Source organism: Oncorhynchus clarkii, chromosome 18, assembly GCF_045791955.1.
Source record: "Oncorhynchus clarkii lewisi isolate Uvic-CL-2024 chromosome 18, UVic_Ocla_1.0, whole genome shotgun sequence".
Classification (NCBI taxonomy): domain Eukaryota; kingdom Metazoa; phylum Chordata; class Actinopteri; order Salmoniformes; family Salmonidae; genus Oncorhynchus; species Oncorhynchus clarkii.
The window spans coordinates 30,707,271-30,729,693 of record NC_092164.1 but is presented as its reverse complement, the minus strand read 5'-3'; the positions used below and the strand labels follow the sequence as shown (position 1 = coordinate 30,729,693).

Sequence of the window (22,423 nt, the reverse complement as noted above, 5' to 3'; positions counted from 1 at the left end):
TTTCTCCACTCCCATCGATAAAATAATTTGCACACAAGTTTGACTATACGTGAAGATTCAAATGCATTCTGTCATTACTAAATGTGCAACGTGCTAGGTATTTTTAACACGACTATTTTTGAACACAAAAAAAAACATTTGGCTAATAAAATATTGAATAAGTTGTCTTACTCAAATTAAGGTGATGGATGATGATGCAACCTTTGCGAAAGGTAATATGATTTTATTTGTCCTCAACTCGCAGCTCAGACATTTCATTCAGGATAAATAGAGTTAGCCCTGAGTTAACCTGCCCGGGAGCAGATTAGCAGATTGTGCAGATTGTGTTTAAGGTTATTGTCCTGCTTAAAGGTGAATTTGTCACCCAGTGCATGTTGGAAAGCAGACTAAACCAGGTGTTCCTCTTGGATTTTGCCTGTGCTTAGCTCAATTCCTTTTCACCCCCCCCCCCCCCCCCCAAAAAAAAAAAATGATGGGTATGCTATGGGTGCTGGGTATGCTATGGGTATGCTGATGACAAGCATACCCATAGCATGATGCAGCCACCACCATTCTTGAAAATATGAAGAGAGGTACTCAGTGATGTGTTATTTTGGATTTGCCAAACATAACACTTTGTATTCATGACAAAGTTGATTTCTTTGCCACATTTGTTTGCAGTGTTACTTTAGTGCCTTAATATAAACAGTCTTCAGTCTCTTGTCTTCAGTCTTTTAGGTTAGTATTGTGGAGTAACTACAACAGGGATGGGCAACTGGGGGCCTTTTTGTAGGCCCATGGACCAATTAAAATAACGTTTAAAAAAAAAGATTGGTATGTTAGTCTAGCGTCCAGCTATCTAAACTTGTAGTGAGCATGGTAAAATTACCGACCAGGGTGGGGTCCATTGATCATCAGTTATCATATTAAAAACCGCACCCTATTGCCTCCACCCTATTGCAAAATGTGTAGAATTGCAGGACATCAGCTGTAAAACTGATATTTTGTTCTCTGGCCCATGACAACACTTTTACAATTGCTTCAAACTTGCTTCAAAACAAACATTTTCTCTTTGCCCCATGGCAAAATGTGCAGAATTGCAGGAAATTAAGTTTTTTTTGCTGTCAAGAAAATGTTTTGCTTGCAAGGTGGTGGGTGGGCCACTGCGGCCACTCTTCATGAGTTCCGTTTTTTTGTGGAACCCACCCCCATCAAAGTTGCCCATCCTGAACTACAATGTTGCTTATCCATCCTCAGTTGTTTTCTGCTATCATAGCCATTAAACTCTTATTGATTTAAATCCCTGAGCGGCTTCTTTCCTCCGGTAATTGAGGTAGGAAGGATGCCTGTATCTTTGTAGAGATTTTTTTTTCCCAACTACCAATAGGTGCCCTTCTTTGCAAGGCATTGGAAACCCTCACTGGTATTTGTGGTTGAATCTGGGTATGAAATCAGGGACTTTACAGATAATTTTGTGTGTGGGGTAAAGAGATGAGGTAGCTATTGAAAAATGTTAAACTAACTACATGTCTTTGGTTAAAAAAAAAGTTTACCCCTTTTTCTGCAAGTCCCGTACGGACTCGGGAGAGCCGAAGGTCAAGAGCCGCGTATCCTCCGAAACACAACCCAACCAAGCTGCATTGCTCCTTGACACAATGCCCACTTAACCCCGAAGCCAACCGCACCAATGTGTTGGAGGAAACACCGTACACTTGCGATCTTGTCAGCGTGCACTGAACCTGGACCCCCACAGGAGTTGCTAGTGCGCAAATGGGACAAGGACATCCCTGCCGACCAAACCCTCCCCTAACCCGGACGATGCTGGAACAATTGTGCGCTGCCCCATGGGTCTCCCGGTCGTGGCCAGCTGCGACAGAGCCTGGACTCAAACCCAGAATCTCTAGTGGCACAGCTAACACCGTGATGCAGTGCCTTAGACCACTGAGCCACTCAGGAGGCCTAAACACTATTATTGCACACAGAGTGAGACCATGCAACTTGTTAAGATTATTATTTATATTTTTTACTCCTGAACTTATTTAGGATTGCCATAACAAAGGGGTTGAATACTTATTGGACTCAAGAAATGTCTGCTTTAAATTAAATTACATTTGTAAAAATTTCCAAAAAAATAATTCCACTTTGACATTATGGGGTATTGTGTGTAGGCCAGTGACCCAACATTCGGAATTGTATCCATTTTAAAATTCACAACTAAATGTGGAAAAAGTCAGGGTGGGAATACTTTCTGAAGGCACTGTATATACACCCCCCCCCCCCCCCCCTCTCTTTTACACCACTACTACTCGCTGTTATCATCTATGCACAGTCACTGTAATAACTCTACCTACATGTACATATTACCTCAGGTTACCCCGACTAACCGGTTCCCTCGCACATTGACTCTGTACCGGTACCCCCCTGCATATAGTCTCGCTATTGTTATTTTACTGCTGTTCTTTAATTACTTGTTACTTTTACTTCTTATTCGTATTTTATATTTTTAAACTGCATTGTTGGTTAGGGCCTCATAAGTAAGCATTTCACTGTAAGGTCTGATGTATTCGGCACATGTGACTAATACAATTTTATTCAATTTGTTTTATTTGATAAATGCTTCATGAGCATAGTTAAACTGTGTTGTGTCAGAATCAGAATTCTTTAGGTAACATTTATAAATAAGATGTTTGATTAATTTTCATAAGCATGCTTATGTGGGTAAAGTTACTTGGGCCCAGAGAGGGGAGAGGTCAGGTTTGTCTTATATGTGAATGTGTCTAACTATTCCTAAACCATGTGAAGGGATGGTGTGATTAATGGGGAACCAGTTAGGTTGGCTCCACAATGGCTGTGTGCCAGTCACTCCTCTCCGTAAAGTTGTCCAGGAGGGATTGTATTTTTAATGGGATTATCTAAAATTGACAATTGATATATGCCATTGGATGAGGTCATGTTTTGGTCCTAAGTGGTACCAAGAACGAGTTAAGAACTTTGTTTAGGAGACCAAACTGAACAATAATTTATAGTTAATGCTATAAATTGTAGGATACTCCTTTTTCAAGTAAAAGGTTCTTTGTGTAATGTTCCTAAGATCTGTTATTTGTCATGTGAGTTGAGATAGTATAATTTATAGCCAAGACACACCTAAGAACTGTTTTGTAAGCACTCTCAGAGAATTAATTTATAGACACTGAATTGATCTGAGAGTCACAGGGCTATGGTGAAGCTCATATATAATTAAAGATGGGACTTTATAATATACTCTGACTTGTGTGTGGTTTGCTCTCTCATGATTTGGTAATACAGGAAATTTCCACGACAACTGTCATACCACATTAGAACCCAAAATACAAGCTTATTTCACACCAATGTGTATAAGCTAAATAAAAATCTAAATGTAAACAAACAGTAATAAACATGGTTAAAACCAAAACAATTATATCATGGATGGTCAGTCCTTGCATCCATAACCCCGTCTATGAATTTGAGAGTGGCTACATTTCTCCAGGCCCATCCCTAAACTTTTTACCAAAACAGAGGTGGGGTGTCGCTTTGTTATTGTTTCAATGGAGGACGCTAGGTTTAAGTTAGCTAGGTAAGACAACCACATCAAAATAATTGCAATGTCAAACAGTAGGTTTACATGTACAGTTGGGTGATAGAAAGTAGAGCAGTTTGACATAGGGGTGGGGTTTCCCAGACACAGATTAATCCTCACCCTGGACTACAAAGCACATTCAATGGAAATTCTCCATTGAGTTTGCTTTTTAGTCCTTAGGGGCATTAGGGTTTTCTAAAGCTAGCCAGCTTCAGTTAGCTTCATATTCCAGAGCCCTATATTACGTACGTAGTTTGAGTACCTTTTTCTCCACTCCCATCGATAAAATAATTTGCACACAAGTTTGACTATACGTGAAGATTCAAATGCATTCTGTCATTACTAAATGTGCAACGTGCTAGGTATTTTTAACACGACTATTTTTGAACACAAAAAAAAAACATTTGGCTAATAAAATATTGAATAAGTTGTCTTACTCAAATTAAGGTGATGGATGATGATGCAACCTTTGCGAAAGGTAATATGATTTTATTTGTCCTCAACTCGCAGCTCAGACATTTCATTCAGGATAAATAGAGTTAGCCCTGAGTTAACCTGCCCGGGAGCAGATTAGTTCTGAAGTATTCGTTGCCATAGAAATGTACCTGGCTAAAAGGTGAGCCACGTTCGTAGTACCGGTTACCGCGAGTTGAACGCAGTTACCTTGCTAACTCCTCAAACCACATACGTAGTATAGGGCTCTGGACTAGGCTCAATCTCTGTCCAGGAAACCACCAGTGATTAGGTTTGGGAATACATACATTTCCAGGTAGGAACTTGATGGCCATGCGCAGGATGAGGCCAGCCCAGAAGATGTGCAGACACTGCAGCACAAACAACAACCCGTTGAAGAAGTAGAACCCAAAGAAAGGGGGATAGAGGGTCAATGGGTACACCCACGTAGTATGTATGATCCTGGGGGAAGAAACAGACAGATCCAGTCAATACAGATCTACATTAGCAGTCAAAAGCATTTTTGACAAAGACTTAAGCAAATCACTAGAATGCATTGTATCCTGTATCACTGACAGAAAATAATACTTCACACATACGGAGGCAGTTTCCCAGACACAGATTAAACCTAGTCCTGGACTAAAAAGCAAGCTCAATGTAAAAGCTCAGTTGAAAAGGCTTCTTAGTCCAGGATTAAGCTTAATATGTGTCCGGGAAACTGCCTCTAGGAGGCAGATGAGTGTCATCCAAGATCTGAGCGTCTTACCAGAAGGGGAGTATGACAAGGCGGGTAAGGATGAACACAGCTGCAAACAGGATGAAGATGTAGTTGCAGGTCTTTCTCCATCCTGCATAGTTGAACATCTTTGCTGACTTAAAAAGGAACAGGAGAAAAATAAGGAAAAATAAATAAATAATAAATATATGGTTGCTGTTTTCTATATTCTCCTCTAGATGGCAGGCTTAACAGTATGACCAGTTCTGTGAGTAGAAATTCTATATGCAGCATTTATTATTATAATAATAATACAATGACTTTCTGTACAGAAATAACACTCACTCTTCTATACTTATCATGGAATGGATATACTTTCTTTAGGATTGTAATGGTGAAATAGCTGGATGCCTTTTTGCTTGACATTGTATTGCATTGTTGGGGAAATAAGATTGGGTATGGCGGAGGGCTGTACCTCCAGTAGGTAGTCTGAGGCATCGTGCACCAGCATGATCAAAGTCCCGGCACGAATGTAGTTGACCAACCACGAAAAACTGATCAGCAGAATAGTGGCCACATGGTGAACAATCTGCTCCTTAAAATCCTTGAAGAGAGCGAGAGAGGGGGAGTTTGTCAGTTATGCAAATGTTTAGTTTACTTTGTGCACTGCACATCAGCTTCAGTCATAACAGAGGTGGTGGTAGTTCCTTTTAAAATCTTGTTGAAACTGGTTCTGATGGATATGGCACCATGGTCGTGACATTCCTCGCTCGTAACTTGATCATCGAGTTTCTTTTGGATGCGTCGTTCTGAACTACAGTTATTTTAAAATTAGAGCTTTAACACTGCGGAATATCAGCAAAACGTTCAAAGATTTAAATGTCTGGAGGGACACCTAAGCTACGGTTACAGACACCTGGTTTCAACACTGAGTCATGTAGGTCTCAAATGTTTCCAATGATCCAGGTTTATTCGACAAAGTCAATGTCACGAAAATGTGTCATGGAAATGGCAGCTATAGGAGAAATTATCTTTTTTTTTAATCTGTTCGACAGGGGTTGATTTTTCTTTCGTCTAACTTTCTTCGTGACAAATGGTAATGGAAACTGTTTTCAAATAAATGATGATTAGGGAATCATTTTGAAGGTAGGCCTATGCATGGCACGTGGTTATAAAGAGTCACCACATTTAATTCTAAATGCCTACTGTTTGCTCAATTTTTAAAAATGCAACTATAAAAATAAATGTTTCTTTGCAGGACAAAGACTGTCTTGACTTTCAAGAATGCCTGAATGGCTTTGCCTTGCTTTTCTGGTTGGCTGGATGCAAGTTTCACCAGCCAATTATTTCAGCTTTACAGAAGAGCAAGTTTCACCATGGTTTGCACATGGTAAATTAGTACATACGTGCATTCTATCCAGGCTGGCCTTCGCGGGCAACTTGAGACATGTAACAGATAGTTGGGAAGTCATACAGGCTGACGCTGATTTATTAATGTGCAATTTTCATAAATGGAAACACTGAGTGCATGTAGCCATGTGCACTTTACAATTACAACTCAACTAAAAACCCTACAAAAAAAAGCCTGAACAAAAAACAAACAAGCCCAATTTGGAATTCCACTGCAATTACAGCTAACTTAATGACACCATTGTTTTGGATCTGCCCCATTATTTCATTGTGTCTGTCAAATCAACCGACAAACAGGACTGGATTTCAGACAAGTCTGCTAACTGTTTTGAAGAGTTGCCCCCTTTCATTTGGACTCGCCGGCTGGAAAATAAATACGTCTGGAGAACATGGTCAATCAGTCTCCACTGCCATACCTTTCCACAGTGTGCCGGTCACACATTAACCCACAGATTCCCTAGACAAAATAACACCCCTCCCTCCCTAACTTAGTTGTGATTCCCTAACTGACATTTGCCGAGATATGGTTAGCTGTCTTATCGCTCTCTCTGCCCTCTTGACAACAATCTCTCCTGTTACCACTGTAATGGTACTGAGTGTAAATTGTCGATGTTTCTGAATTAGGCTCCACTTACTTTGCGCTTGACATCCGTTGCCACACTGAATAGTAGCGAGATGTAGAATCCCAACTCAATCATGTAGTACCAGTACTGAGAAGGCAGCAGTGGCTATAAGAGGGAAGAACAAACATTGAATATAAAAAATATGGTATTTAGCAGACACTTCTAAAGCTACTTAAAGTATAGTGCATGCTTACATTTTCATAACATTCATAAAAGGTGTCTAGAAATACCAAACTGGAATCTTCAAATCAGGCAGCTCATTGAATTTGATAAACAAGCATCATGTACTGGGAACCTTAGAAAAATAATTTGCTTGTGACTCTCCCATATTGTGGCAGACACTGACTTTGTAAAGATTTTAAACCAACTAAACATTTAAAACCAATGAAAATTTAGAGACCAACAGTCTTATAGAAAAGTGGGTGAAAACAGGTGGCACAGAATGTACATACCAGTGTGGGGAAGCCATTCCACATCTCCTCCATGTCATAGAACCATGGTTTCTAGGAAGAGATTTCAGTGTCAAACACAAAATGGCACACGCAAAGGTATAAAACATTACAAAGGCAAAGCATTGCTAGAGAAAATATATGCCAACAGTAAAATGGTGATACTCACGTCAATTAGGGCACCCAGGCCAGCAATGAAAGCAAGAACGTAAAAGGTAAATCTCCAACTGTAAGAGAACGCACAGCAACCTCAGAAACCCCATTTGAACAGAACACAATTTCACACAGCTCACAACAATTTCACATGTTCACACAACAGATCGCCAATAAACTATGGCTCCTTCAACTATTCAAGGGAGCTTATATTTTGATCAGGTGAATAAGACTCACGTCAAATCACGGTAAAGACAATAGCAGGTACTTTTACAGAAGGCACATAACATGTTACACAGTAGAAATACGCCCACATCGGAAATAAATAAATAAAGGTTGTTTAATTAATTAAAATGTGGACAAGTGCAAGTTCCATTCAACCATGTTCATCTGCTCCGCTACTATTCATTTCAGTTAGCGGTACTATACTTTCTTTGCTAAAACAATTGATTTCAACCATATTCAGTACAGAAATGAGTGTAGCCTCTGACTGTATAACCACAGATAGAAAAATAAGGCTTGTGGGTTTGCACTTGGCTGCTAAGGGTACCAGGCTTCCCGGAACTTCTTGATCTGGCTCGGCCGTTCCTGGTTCCTCCGCCGTCGGAACCACCTCTGGACCTGCCGCACCGAGCAGGCCGACTGTTTAGTTAACTCCTCCACTGAACTCTGACAGAGAGAAACAAGGGTTAAGAGCAATATACACTTAAATTAAAGGGATAATCCACCCCCCCCCCCCCCCCAAAACAAATACAAACATGAAACTCCTGTCAATTTGCTGAAGGCCTATGTTTCATTAGTGTACCAACGCAGTGGCTTTGTGGTTAGTGTCTGCCCTGAGACCTTAAAGTTGGGAGTCCAGACTGCAAATAGGGGGTAAGGCCCTGAACTAGACTAACATCCTGTTCAGGGGGTGAACTTGTACATCAAGCTGCCTTTCGCTACAGAAACAGGCTCTTATGAGTCATTCCAGATCACACAATGACTTAACCTCGATGTGGTCTTTCTGTGAAATCCGGAAATCCTGTAGGAACGTGTCCTAGCTACCTGGTTCACGCTTTTAAAATAATTACCTGCACTCCAGATCGCCAAATCAGCCAATAGATGGTGTGGGTGGGTATACTTGACGATATGAACGGATGGATGTGTTCTTGACGTGACGAAGTACATAATATATTTCGCTTAGATGTGCTCAATCTAAACAGTGTCCCAAATGATTCAACTCAGGGTTTGTTTGTAAAGTCACTGTGGAGTGCCCGAGTGTGCTCAGAGTGCGCTCTGGGCGTTCGTAAATTCAGAGGGTTGTCAGATTGTCCAGTAGGGTTGATCTGAGCGTTCTGACCTCACAACGGCAGTCAAGCACCTAAGCTAACTTACTGAAGTTGTCTAGATTGCTAGCTACTTCCAGACACGAATGAGAGAACACCTCCCTCTGACCATTTTACTCACCTTAGCCGAGCTGGTTAGGTTGTCTACATGTTATCTAGAGCATTGGTGACTAACTGTGCTGCTGGCAACAATTATTTGTTGTTGTTGTTGTTGCCAACAACGTTGACTGACACCCATCGTATTCAACGAGTGTTGCGCGTTTGCAAATTCCTCAGGTATTTTGCTCCCTGGCACACTCAGACGAGAATGCTCTGAAACCGGAGTTGATAGCCAGAGTGAATTTACGAATGCACCCTCAGTTTTTCCAAGTACCATCTTGCAATGCGCTGTGTGTGTCTGTGGGAAACGGCTGTTGTTGCCATAGCAATGTACTCTGCACTCGTTTGTTCAGGTGATTTTACAGCTAGCTAGCTACTTCACCTACTGATATTGACTTTGGTATTATTGTGTGTAGTGTAGCTACGTTTGCTAACTAGCTAGCCAACCAGCCCAGAGAGAGACATGTTTTGTAGTCGACTTCAACTGCAGATTTCAAATGACTTTCACATTTCTACCAGCCTTGTTATAACAACAAAATGTGTTCACAAAAAAAATTGTTTTTACATATTAGTGTTATTTAACACAGTTAATCATAGAAATTAATGGTTTGGGCTGGATTATCCCTTTAAAATCTTATGTGCTACTGTCTCCTTCAATTATTGTTTTACTTTAAAGTGTGCTGCAATTTTGAATTCACTTTAAATAATGGTTGATTTAACGTAGTAATCGTGCATGGATTTGACTAAGGAGTTGTGCAGTGTTTGTGTGAGCTATTGAACTGTGTGGTCATTTGGATTTGGTCAGTGGAACTGTATGGTAGTTTACTACATGTGGGATTAGGAAGGTGTTGGCGTTTGACCCCAGTATGTAGCATTACAGTTATGCTGTGCAATTACCTGTGAGGGGAACTTTGATGCATTGCAGAAATAGGATTCCAGTGTGGTGTTGGGAGCAGCTCTGACACGCGGTTTCTCCCTCACTCTAAGTAAAGAGGCAAGTTGAACGGCCACGGTCCTGGATAGTCAGAGGAAGCAAAGGAGGAGAGGAAAGTGTTGTAGGGACTGTAAATCAGTTATGATGGTTGTAGTGAACACAAGTCAACAAGGCTAGATGAACAGGAAAACGAGATTTGAGCAATACTGGTTAAAAACAACAGCAAACTAATGGAACATAGCAAGGCCATTGCAAAGTGAGGAGGGGCAGGAATAGGGGGTTCCTACTTCTGACCAAGGATTCTTGGTCTTGGGCCTGGAGTACTGACCTCTCAAATATCTGTCTTATAATCAGGAAGCATACTGCGATGGGGAAGATGACCCAGAGATCCCTTCCTTTAGCGAAGACTTGGCCATCCCGGTCCTTGAGGTTGGCCCAACCCAGGCCCGCTGGGAACCACAACCGGTCCTGCCAGATCCAGTCACTAAGCACTCTAAGCCAGGTCAGCATTCTGAGAAAGAAAGATTCAGACAAAGGGGTAAAGGGACAATGCTTTTTTGGTGTCAGGTACAGTCTGACGTCAATACATTTTTGTTAGATCACATACCAAAATAAAATCCAAAACGATTCAAGTAAAGGAAAACTGCCTCAAATATTTGTACGGAATGTATTGTTGTGTTAGTGAATTTAAAATGTGGGGGTGTCGTGCCAAATGGTGTCCCCCTGCCAAAAAAGTATCCCCCCGGCTTCACAATGGGATTTGATGAGTTCTAGCTTCTGTTGCTAGGGCTGTTCCTAGAACAAAATTCTGACCGGATTACGTAATGAACCAAAGCGTCTGTTGCTATGCTGGTTGCTTGGCTCTCATAGCGGTCCGGAAGGATGGAGGACGCGGGGAGTTCTAGTTCCATTTCGCCTCAGTCCGCGCAAAATTATTACCTCAGAATTGCTCTCCAAGGACGGTTGGTGTTTTTAACGGTGACAACCTGCCTACTACCTGCTGCTTCAAAGGATTGAAAAGATGGGAAAGAGAACACTTTCTTAAACATATATGTCTTTATAAGAAAATATTGTTAAAGAGGAATAAATCATTTAAGCTGTTTTTAGACTGACGTTGTTAGCTAGTGTACTTATTTACCTCAGCCTGCCTAGTCAGCTAGCCAGCTAGCAAGCCAGACAGTTTTATTTAGCTAACGTTAGCTAGCTAGCTACTGTTTAAATATCATTAGGTAAAAGAGGATTACTATTTGCATCCATAACTTTTATGCGATAATTTGTGATGTGATTATTATGTCATGTTGATCTTGGTGTGCTGGTGCATCCATCCATATTTGCATAGTCACTCAGCCATGAAAACATGAGCGAGCTGGTGACACTTAATACACTGACAACCTTATCTGACCAATCAACATTTCCAACAATGCGTTGGCCTGGTGTATAAGAATGTATAACACAATCTACAGATGCTTCAAACACCTACTGCAGGACTTCCTGACATTCCCCAGATGAATCCATTAGCGTTCTGAATACAAGCTTTGACAGTGCAGAGCAGCTGTTGTGGCATAGATGCAGCCATTGATACTAGTTGAGTGGGCAAGATGCTGTGTAGGTTTAATTAAAACACAGGCAATGCGATATGCTGTGAAAGACTCAAAGCCAATATGACATCACTGCTACTGTCATTACTGGCAGGTTTACTCGTTTTGTTAGAAATGGCGTATAAACAAGAGGGCCTGATTCTCATTTTACTGAGGCACCTTTGTGTCTTAAGTCTGTCAGAGGGCAAGAGGCCAGCATGACAACACTACCCGCTTGGTTATTTTAGAACACACACCGACTGTGACACTGATAGTTGTGCAAAGCCAGATCATCAAATTAATGCAGAGAGAGAACAGATCTGTGCCCAACATCACACAATCCTAGGCACAGGAGATGCCTTGTGTTTTTTTTTTTGGGGGGGGGGGGGGTATTTTCACTTACGATGACAGTTCTTGGTACAAAAGGGTTTAAGAGTACTCACATAGGGAAGCCTCCGTGCCAGCTACACTAGAGAGATGCTCCGAACAAACCAGTCACTGTGTGACACCCAGTGCCCCTCTCCTGTCTGTTGATTGATTGTTTAACAGGGATTGCATGCATGGACTTTGAACACTCCTATGCTTACTGTGAATTAATAGGGCTGTGGCGCTCTGGCGCCTTTGTTTGCACAGGAGGATGGACCATTCTTGCAGTTTTCAGAGAAAGCTGTTTTTTTTTTTTTTAAACAGTCGAGTATGTATGGGAAACATACTGACAATAGTATGCCACTAACTTAATTCATTGATGGAGTAGTTGGTCAGTATAGCACGGATATGCATGGTGTTTGTCACATTTGCTTAAAACAGCAGATCCTGGAATCTCCTTTAAATCAAATCAAATTTATTTATATAGCCCTTCGTACATCAGCTGATATCTCAAAGTGCTGTACAGAAACCCAGCCTAAAACCCCAAACAGCAAGCAATGCAGGTGTAGAAGCACGGTGGCTAGGAAAAACTCCCTAGAAAGGCCAAAACCTAGGAAGAAACCTAGAGAGGAACCAGGCTATGTGGGGTGGCCAGTCCTCTTCTGGCTGTGCCGGGTGGAGATTATAACAAAACATGGTCAAGATGTTCAAATGTTCATAGATGACCAGCATGGTCGAATAATAATAAGGCAGAATAGTTGAAACTGGAGCAGCAGCACAGTCAGGTGGACTGGGGACAGCAAGGACAGCTTTACCCTCCAGCTGACTTATGAACTTACTTACAATGTCAAAGGACATGGAGGGAAACTTCACAAATAACACCGCAAAATGAAACATTGTAGTCAGAGGGTGAAATGAGATGAATTGATTGAATACAGAGTAGACTGTCATCACCCCAGAGAGGAAACAATGTTGCGAGCATTCCAATAGTGTGTGCTTTTTGTGGCCTGTGATTTTAATGCAGGGAAACTGAAATCAATTTAACCTCATTTTTACCAGCATGTCACCTGTGCAACTGGAGGCGACAAAACTCTTGAACACCTTTACTCCACACACAAGGCTCTCCCTCACCCTCCCTTCGGCAAATCTGACCATAACGCCATCCTCCTGATTCCTGCTTATAAGCAAACAGGAAGTACCAGTGATGCACTCAATACAGAAGTGGTCAGATGAAGCGGATGCTAAGCTACAGAACTGTAGAGTCACAGTGGGGAGGACACTAAATGGAGGGCAGAGCACGCCCCCTCCACAAGACTATAGTGGAGCGGGTTGACAGCTTCAAGTTCCTCATTGTCCACATGACTAAGGAATTAACATGGTCCACACACACCAACAACAATGCCTTTTCCCACCCAGGAGACTGAAACGTTTTGGCATGGGTCCTCAGAGCCTCAAAAAGTTCTACAGCTGCACCATTGAGAGCATCTTGAATGGCTACATCACCGCTTGGTATGGAAATTGCTTGGCATCCGACCGCAAAGCACTACAGAGGGTAGTGCGTACAGCCCAGTACATCACTGGGGCCAAGCTCTGCCATCTAGGACCTCTATACCAGGCGGTGTATGAGGAAGACCCTAAAAACAGTCAGACTCCTGCCATCCAAGTCATCGACTGTTCTCTACTACTGCACGACAAGCAGTACCGATTCACCAACTCTGGAACCAACAGGAACCTGAACAGCTTCTATCCCCAAGCCATAAGACTGCTAAATAGTTAACCAAATAGCTACCATACTATCTGCATTGACAAGCTAATCACATACGCTGCTGCTACTGCTTATTATCTATACTGTTGCCTAGTCACTTTACTCCCACCTATATGTACATACCTACCTCAATTACCTCGTACCCCTGCACATCAACTCGGTACTGGTACTCTGTGTATATAGCCAAGTTACAGTTACTCATTGTGTATTTATTCCTTGTGTTATCTTTATTATTGTTGTCTCTGCATTGTTGGGAAGGTTCCGTAAAATAAGCATTTCACTGTTAGTCTACACCTGTTGTTTACAAAGCATGTGACAAATACAATTTGATTGGATTTTGATTGTGGCCTGCAATGTGGGACGATCCTGCAATTGGGCTTTCCTACACCTGTAGGAACGCGCCCCCTCAAGCATCCCAATGTGGGCATCTGCTCAGTGAAAATTACTTTTAAGTTAATATTCTGTTAACTCATATCCAAATAATGTTGTTGACTCATCCTATACTTGTATGTGGCCAAAGCATAAATTGGAGAAAAAACACTTTTTCAAACCCCTCCTCAAACTTGTATCTCAAACAGCCCTTTTCAAAAATGCTTCCTATTTCCTCTTAGAAAATGATGTAATCTCCCCCAGGAAGGTGAGCTGTCCAATCAGTCTACTTGCACAAATATATATATCACCTTTATTTAACCAGATAGGCCAGTTGACAACAAGTTCTCATTTACATCTGCGACCTGGCCAAGATAAAGCAAAGCAGGGCGACAAAAACAACAGAGTAACACGTTCATTAACACGGTACTTAATTTTGTTTATCTGTCGGCCCCAGCCTCGAACTTAGGCCGTGTGTAGCTAACTGACACTCTACCCATTCATCGCCATCTACCCATGTTGTGGTCTTAGATGTTTACCCATTGTTGTCTTAGCCCTCCCAATCAACATCGGTGATTACTTTATTCCTCCCTCTAATGGCAATATGCCTTGTATACCGTTGTTTAGGGTAGCTCTCATTGTTTTGTTTTACTGCGGAGCCCCTAGTCCTTTTCTACATGCCTCAGTTAACTCCCTTGCCCCCCCCACACACATGCTGAGACAGTACATAGCTTAACTGGCACCTCCAGAGATGCAGCCTCTCTCATCGTCACTCAATGCCTAGGTTTACCCCCACTGTACTCTCACCCTACCATGCCCTTGTCTATGCATTATGCCCTGAATCTATCCTACCACGCCCAGAAGTCTGTTCCTTTTACTCTCTGTTCCGAACGCACTAGACGACCAGTTCTTATAGCCTTTAGCCGTACCCTTAACTCCTCCGCTGTTCCTCTGGTGATGTAGATGTTAACCCAGGCCCTGAGTGTCCCCAGGCGCTCTCATTTGTTGACTTCTGTAACCGGAAAAGCCTTGGGTTCATGCATGTTAGCATCAGAAGCCTCCTCCCTAAGTTTACATTATTCATTGCTTTAGCGCACTCCGCCAACCCTGATGTCCTGAATCCTGGCTTAGGAAGCCCACCAAAAATACTGACATTTCCATCCCCAACTACAACATTTCCCGTCAAGAAAGAACTGCCAAAGGGGGAGGAGTTGCAATCTACTGTAGAGATGGACAGAACGCCGCAGGCTTACTATCCAGGTCTATGCCCAAACAGTTCGAACTACTACTTTTAAAAATGAATCTCTCCAGAAATAAGTCTCACTGTTGCCGCTTGTTATCGACCCCCTCAGCCCCCAGCTGTGCCCTGGACACCATATGTGAATTAATTGCCCCCATCTATCGTCAGAGTTGGTACAGTTAGGTGACCTAATCTGGGATATGCTTAACACCCCGGCCGTCCTGCAATCTAAGTTAGATGCCCTCAATCTCACACAAATGATCAAGGAACCTACCAGGTACAACCCCAAATTCATAAACATGGGCACCCTCATAGATATCATCCTGACCAACCTGCCCTCTAAATACACCTTTGCTGTTTTCAACCAGGATCTCAGCGATCACTGCCTCTGCCAGCGTCCATTATGGGTCCGCGGTCAAACGACCACTCCTCATCACTGTCAAACTCTCCCTAAAACACTTCTGTGAGCAGGCCTTTCTAAATCGACCTGGCCCGGGTATCCTGAAAGGATATTGACCTCACCCCATCAGTAGAGGATGCCTGGTTGTTCTTTAAAAGTGCCTTCCTCACAATCTTAAATAAGCATGCCCCTTTCAAAAAAATCATAACTAAGAACAGAAAGCCCTTGGTTAAATCCAGACTTGACTGCCCTTGACCAGCACAAAAACATCCTGTGGCGCACTGCACTAGCTTTGAATAGTCCCCGCGATATGGAACTTTTCAGGGATGTCTGTAACCAAAAAACACAGTCAGTTACAAAAGCAAAGGCTAGCTTTTTCCAAACAGAAATTTGCATCCTGCAGCACTAATTCCAAAAAGTTATGGGACACTAAAGTCCATGGAGAAAAAGAGAACCTCTCAGCTGGCCACTGCACTGAAGCTTGGAAACACTGTCACCACCGATAAATCCACGATAATCGAGGATTTCAATAAGCATCTCCCCACGGCTGGCCACGCTTTCCACCTGGCTACACCAACTGACCCAAGCCCCCCCTCGCTTCTCCTTCACCCAAATCCAGACAGCTGATGTTCTGAAAGAGCTGTAAAATCTGGATCCCTACAAATCAGCTGGGCTAGACAATCTGGACCCTGTCTTCCTAAAATTATTTGCCGCCATTGTCGCAACCACTATAACTAGTCTGTTCAACTTTTCTTTCATATCGTCTGAGATTCCTAAAGATTGGAAAGCAGCCACGATCATCCCCCTCTTCAAAAGGGGGAGACACTCTAGACCCAAATTGTTACAGACCTATATCCATCCTGCCCTGCCTTTCTAAAGTCTTCGAAAGCCAAGTGAACAAACAGATCACTGACTATTTAGAATCCCACCGTACCTTCTCCGCTATGCAACCTGGTTTCCAAGCTGGTCATGGGTCACCTCAGCCCCGCTCAAGTTCCTAAACGATATCATAACCACCATCGATAAAATACAGTACTGTGCAGCCGTCGTCATTGACCTGGCCAAGGTCAATCACCGTATTCTTATCGGCAGACTCAAAAGCCTTGGTTTCTCTAATGACTGCCTCACCTGGCTCATTAACTACTTCTCAGATAGAGTTCAGTGTGTCAAATCGTAGGGCCTGTCGTCTGGACCTCTGGCAGTCTCTATGGGGGTGCCATAGGGTTCAATTCTCGGGCTGACTCTTTTCTCTGTATACATCAATGATGTCGCACTTGCTGCGGGTGATTCTTTGATTCACCTCTACGCAGACAACACCATTCTGTATACATCTGGCTCTTCTTTGGACACTGTGTTAATAAACCTCCAAAAAAGCTTCAATGCCATACAACAAACACTCCTTCCATGGCCTCCAATTGCTCTTAAAACGCTGGTAAAACTAAATGCATGCTCTTCAACCGATTGCTGCCCGCGCCGGCCCGCCTAGCATTACTACTCTGGACAGTTCTGACTTAGAATATGTGGACAACTATAAATACCTAGGTATCTGGCTAGACTGTAAACTCTCCTTCCAGACTCATATTAAGCATCTCCAATCCAAAATTCAATCGGCTTCCTATTCCGCAACAAAGCATCCTTCACTCATGCTGCCAAACACACCTTCGTAAAACTGACTATCCTGCCGATCCTGGACTTTGGCGATGTCATTTACTAATTAGCCTCCAACACTCTACTCAGCAAATTGGGTTCAGTCTATCACAGTGCCATCTGTTTTATCACCAAAGCCCCATATACTACCCACCATTGCAAACTGAATGCTCTCATTGGCTGGCCCTCAATACATATCCATCACCAAACCTACTGCCTCCAGGTCATCTATAAGACTTCACTAGGTAAATCCCCGCTCACTGGTCACCATAGCAACACCCACCCGTAGCACACGCTACAGCAGGTATATTGCACTGGTCATCCCCAAAGCCAACACTTCGTTTGGCCTCTGCCAATGACTGGAACGAATTGCAAATATCACTGAAGTTGGAGACTTATCTCCCTCTCTAACTTTAAGCATCAGCTGTCAGAGCAGCTTACTGATGGCTGCAGCTGTACACAGACAATCTGTAAATAGCCCATCCAACCAACTACCTACCTCATCCCCATATGTTTTTTTCTGCTCTTTTGCACACCAGTATTTCTACTTGCACATCCTCATCTGCACATATATCACTCCAGTGTTAATTTCTAAACTGTAATTATTTCACCACTATGGCCTATTTATTGCCTTACCTCCTTACTTCATTTGCACATACTGTATACATAATTTATATTGTGTTATTGACAGTACGTTTGTTTATCCCATGTGTGTTGTTTTTGTCGCACTTGTCGCACATTTGCTTTAACTTGGCCAGGTAGCAGTTGTAAATGAGAACTTGTTCTCAACTGGCCTACCTGCTTAAATAAAAGGTGAAAAAAAACATGTACAGTCAATAACAATAGAAAAGGAAAATAGAAAAATATATGTACAGTGTGTGCAAATGTAGAAGAGTAGGGAGGTAGGCAATAAATAGGTCATAGAGGCGAAACAATTAGAATTTAGCATTAATACTGGAGTGATAGATGTGCAGATGATGATGTGCAAGTAGAGATACTGGTGTGCAAAAGAGCAAGGAATAATATGGGGATGAGGTAGTTAGTTGGGTGTGCTATTTACAGATTGGCTGTGTACAGGTACAGTGATTGGTAAGCTGCTCTGACAGCTGATGCTTAAAGTTAGAGAGGGAGATAAGTATCCAACTTATGTGATTTTTGCAATTCGTTCCAGTCATTGGCAGAGGCCAAAGGAAGTGTTGGCTTTGGGGATGACCAGTGCAATATACCTGCTGGAGCATGTGCTACGGGTGGGTGTTGCTATGGTGACCAGTGAGCGGGGATTTACCTAGCAAAGACTTACAGATGACCTGGAGCCAGTAGGTTTGGCGACAGATATGTATTGAGGGTCAGCCAACGAGAGCATACAGGTCGCAGTGGTGGGTAGTATATGGGGCTTTGGTGACAAAACAGATGGCACTGTGATAGACTGCACCCAATTTGCTGAGTAGAGTGTTGGAGTGTCAGGGGGTGCTGCAGCACCCCTCCTTCCCGCAGCTATGGTCCTAGCTAGCTAGCTAGCTACCTACAGGTGTTGCCCCTGAAGGCGGGGGCGAAGGTCACTGTCTATCTGTGTCCTAACTAATTAGCTACTGGTGTAGCCCGCTGCCTCCCGCCAGCTACTGTACCGGAGTCTAGCTTAAAAATTGACCAATAGAATTGGACCCAATAAAGAGGGGTTCCTGCGAATTAAGGAACGCTCCGAATTGCGGGCCGCAATCACACCCTTCTAAACATTTCCGGTAACTTTCCTTAGGGTGTGGGACCTTTTACGTTTCATCAGCTGTAGGTTATAGCTCGTTATAGGCTATTTCCTACACAACCAAAGTAAACCAAGGACGTCCAAAACATTCGTTTTCACGATTTTCTTCTTTCCAAACTGTTATTGTGCGATAGTTCGTGGCATTTCAAACCATGACCTTCATTTATCGCAGCGTTCCTAAACAAACATCACCACGAGATCAGCACATAGCCTATTCGTACAAACTCAAGTTGACAGGAGTTTCTGTCATCCTGAATTATTTGAAAACATTCAAGTATATTTATCTGTGTGGCAAGTGGGTGACAAGTTTGCGGAAAAGCCATTATAGGCGCGCATCTTCAGGGGACTAACTATCCAGGGGAGAGTGAATGTTAAAATACTAACAATGCGAGGTGAGTAGTCCAACGTAGCCTGTTTTAAAATGACAATTGCAAGAATTCAAACAAAACTTTTATCACATCTAGTTCCATATAACGGTGGGAACTTACCTCCGTTTTATCTTTCACGCAGGTAGGCCTATTCGCCGCAGTGTGAAAAGGCGGAAACTGGTATATTGCTGTATGTCTCCTATAGAATAAGCAATTGAGCTCTATGCCGACGACGCCATCAACGATAATCCAAATTGATTATGAAAATTGGTTGGAGTCTGCATTGAAGATTATTATCCGGCCACTCGATCATCGCCAATTTCCTGCATTTTCGCGGAAAATGTAATGCTTCCCCTTGGTTTGTAGAACTTTCTCTCTTATGAAATACTTCTACTTTTTGTTGGGATAAGGGCCCGGAACAGTTATTTTACATGCTCGGAGCAATATGGCAGATGTTTGCCGGGAACGGGCGTCGGTTAGCCCGGTTTCTTATTTGGACAAACGGAATGGGAGTAGAAGATGGTAGAGTAGGAGCACTGAGGTAAGGGTAGGAGTCGGGACAATGGGCGTGGCAGGGATCAGGCTATTTAAAGTGACGTTGTACGGCATGCGAAAACGCCTGGACTTGTTGGGACGCATCTGCCAAACCCTAGCACAGTCGAAAGGTTATCCTTTATGTTGACCAGATACACTAGTGCCGGCTCTAACAATGAAAATACATTTCTTCAAAAATGGAAGGCAGTTGTCAAGGAGGCAAATTCAGGTGGGACCATTATAGCCAATGAGAAGGCGTGGGAACAGGCACACCAGTTTCCACTAATTACCACAGCCCCCCCCCAAAAAATCATGAAAACAAACATTTTCTTTTTGGTCTTAATTTAGTTTTAGGTTAGCAATGTCATTAAGGTTAAGTTTAAAATCACATTTTAAGTAGATACATTGTAGAAATGGGCGGGGTTTGGCTAACTAGTGACTACCAGACGATTACGTTTTTTTCTCAAAGTTGCCAGGATGTCACGAGTCCGTCCTAGTTATATCCATACACTCGTAACAACCTACTGATTGCGACACTTCTATTCCATCAAATAAGTTTAAAAAAAATAAGCCATTACATTATTTTGTTAACCAAATTCAAAACTCATTGACCACCGTACAAATACTCATCTCACCGTGTGAACAAAAACGAAAAATGCCACCTGCTGGAGAACAGATTTTGGGCCCAATTATCCCTCTCACTTCTTCTCTTCCTTCTCTGCCACAGTTCAGTTTTGAGCCTTGGCTACATCAGATAGGAAGAGGCGAAGCGAGAGGTTTTACTCCGCTCAAAATCTGTCGAAGAAAAATAAGGTAACGAAGTGAGAGATTTTTTTTGTATGGAGGTCAAATGGGTGTGTCGAATTTTGTCAACAAAAAAACATTTATCTCTATACACCGTTCACACGCGTATAAGCCCTCTCATTGGCTAGAATGGTCCCACCTGATCTCCTCCCCTCCTGCGTATTTCCATAACAGGCCATCTTTGGCTTCATGCACTGACCTGTGTACATTTTATCTGAAGATCTGCTGAGTATCTTTGGGGCTGACCTGTAATAAATGACTATGAAACAAATTGTTGGTGTTCGAGCTAGAATGAATCACATTATTAGACAAAATCTTTAAATTAATTGTAGCCTATTATCTAAGCAGCAATTAACATGACAACTCAAACTAAATTATCCCACTGCTCTCTTTTGCTACATACTTTAGTCAGACTACCATCATTGAAGTGGTTTATAGTGAGGAGGGGCGTTGTACAAAACAAAGTCATCAGCAATTGGATCATCTCTAACCAATCAGAGTATCAAAGCCAATTATTCATTTTCAAACTGCTGCTTTACCAGCATAGTCTGGGTAGACAGACAAGGCTGCAATATAAGTGACAAAGCAGGGCCTATAGCTCTACTTAGATTCCTGTAGGCCTACTTTGTGCATGGTTTTAGCTTAGAATGGGTTATGGATAGGGGACAATTTTTCACCTTTACGTGGTGATACTTCCTTATTTCTCGATTTGTAAGGGACTGGTGTCTAATAAACGCATTTTTCCAGTTGCAGGTAGAAGTCCGATAACAAGGAAATATAAAGAAGTGGCACTGCATCACAGTGCGTGAGGCGTCACTACAGACCCGGGTTCGATCCCAGGCTGTGTTACAGCCGGCCGTGACCGGGAGACCCATGAGGCGGCCGGCGCACAATTGTCCCAGCGTCGTTTGGGTTAGCAGAGGGTTTGGCTGGCTGGGATTTCCTTGTCCCATCGCGCTCTAGCAACTCCTTGTGGCGGGCCAAGCGCCTGCAAGCTGACTTCGGTCGCCAGCTGGATGGTTTTTTCCTCCAACACATTGGTGCGGCTGGCTTCCGGGTTAAGCGAGCAGTGTGTCAAGAAGCAGTGCGGCTTGGCAGGGTCGTGTTTCGGAGGACGCATGGCTCTCGACCTTCGCCTCTCCCAAGTCCGTAGGGGAGTTGCAGCAATGGGACAAGACTGTACCTACCAATTGGGGAGAAAAATGGGTAAAAGTAAAACATTTAATAAAATTAAAAATAATACATATACACTTTTTGTACAGAGTGAGAAATGCCTGCTGCATGTTGTGTATAGGTCTTTGTTTGTGTTGTTTAGTTTGTGCTGTGTGACATGTTATCTTCTCCTACACATGGCCACGTTGCTTAGAAATGACTAGTTCCATCAAAATTATATTTTTCAGAATATTCTCAGGTTTTTGGAGTTCCTCCTGGATCTAGAAACAGATGTTTATAAGACACTGATTCCTTGCAAATCAAGAATGAAGAAAGTATTACCAGGTTAACGTTGGTTGAAAATAAGTTTGCCATGCTTTCAATGGACCATCGGATCGACCTCCAGTACAAACTAGTTTAGCTATGCCGCTGGAGGTTCGATATAGATGCGTTAGGTCTAGGCCAATGGGAATCTGTGTTGTATACCCCTAATACTATAATCCCACATTGTGTCTTACTATATTGCAATGGGGTCTTTTCACCTCAAAAAGCACAAGAAAGAGGCTTGACACCCCTATCTCAGATGATTTTGAAATTGTTTCTGTTGTTAGAAACAGATAAGATTAGCATTTCTGCAACAATTTTGTTGAAGTATAATTTGATCTCTGAAATTAAGATAATTGATTGCACCCAAATTGGCC

General features: G+C 42.6%; 1 protein-coding gene across 1 annotated transcript in view; it reads right to left on the bottom strand.

The window, feature by feature from the left end:
* LOC139373317 (ceramide synthase 2-like) overlaps positions 1–19,793 on the bottom strand; it is a 39,242-nt gene extending 19,449 nt beyond the window's left edge. The window contains exons 1-10 of the mRNA XM_071113704.1: positions 19,353–19,793; positions 10,070–10,252; positions 9,705–9,822; positions 7,931–8,049; positions 7,397–7,454; positions 7,231–7,281; positions 6,791–6,883; positions 5,221–5,349; positions 4,797–4,903; positions 4,339–4,492 (exon numbers count right to left, since the gene is read on the bottom strand). Of these exons, the coding sequence (XP_070969805.1) occupies positions 4,339–4,492; positions 4,797–4,903; positions 5,221–5,349; positions 6,791–6,883; positions 7,231–7,281; positions 7,397–7,454; positions 7,931–8,049; positions 9,705–9,822; positions 10,070–10,251 (1,011 nt within the window). The 5' untranslated portion in view covers position 10,252; positions 19,353–19,793. The remainder of the gene's footprint in view (positions 1–4,338; positions 4,493–4,796; positions 4,904–5,220; positions 5,350–6,790; positions 6,884–7,230; positions 7,282–7,396; positions 7,455–7,930; positions 8,050–9,704; positions 9,823–10,069; positions 10,253–19,352) is intronic.
* Positions 19,794–22,423: the final 2,630 nt, after the last annotated feature.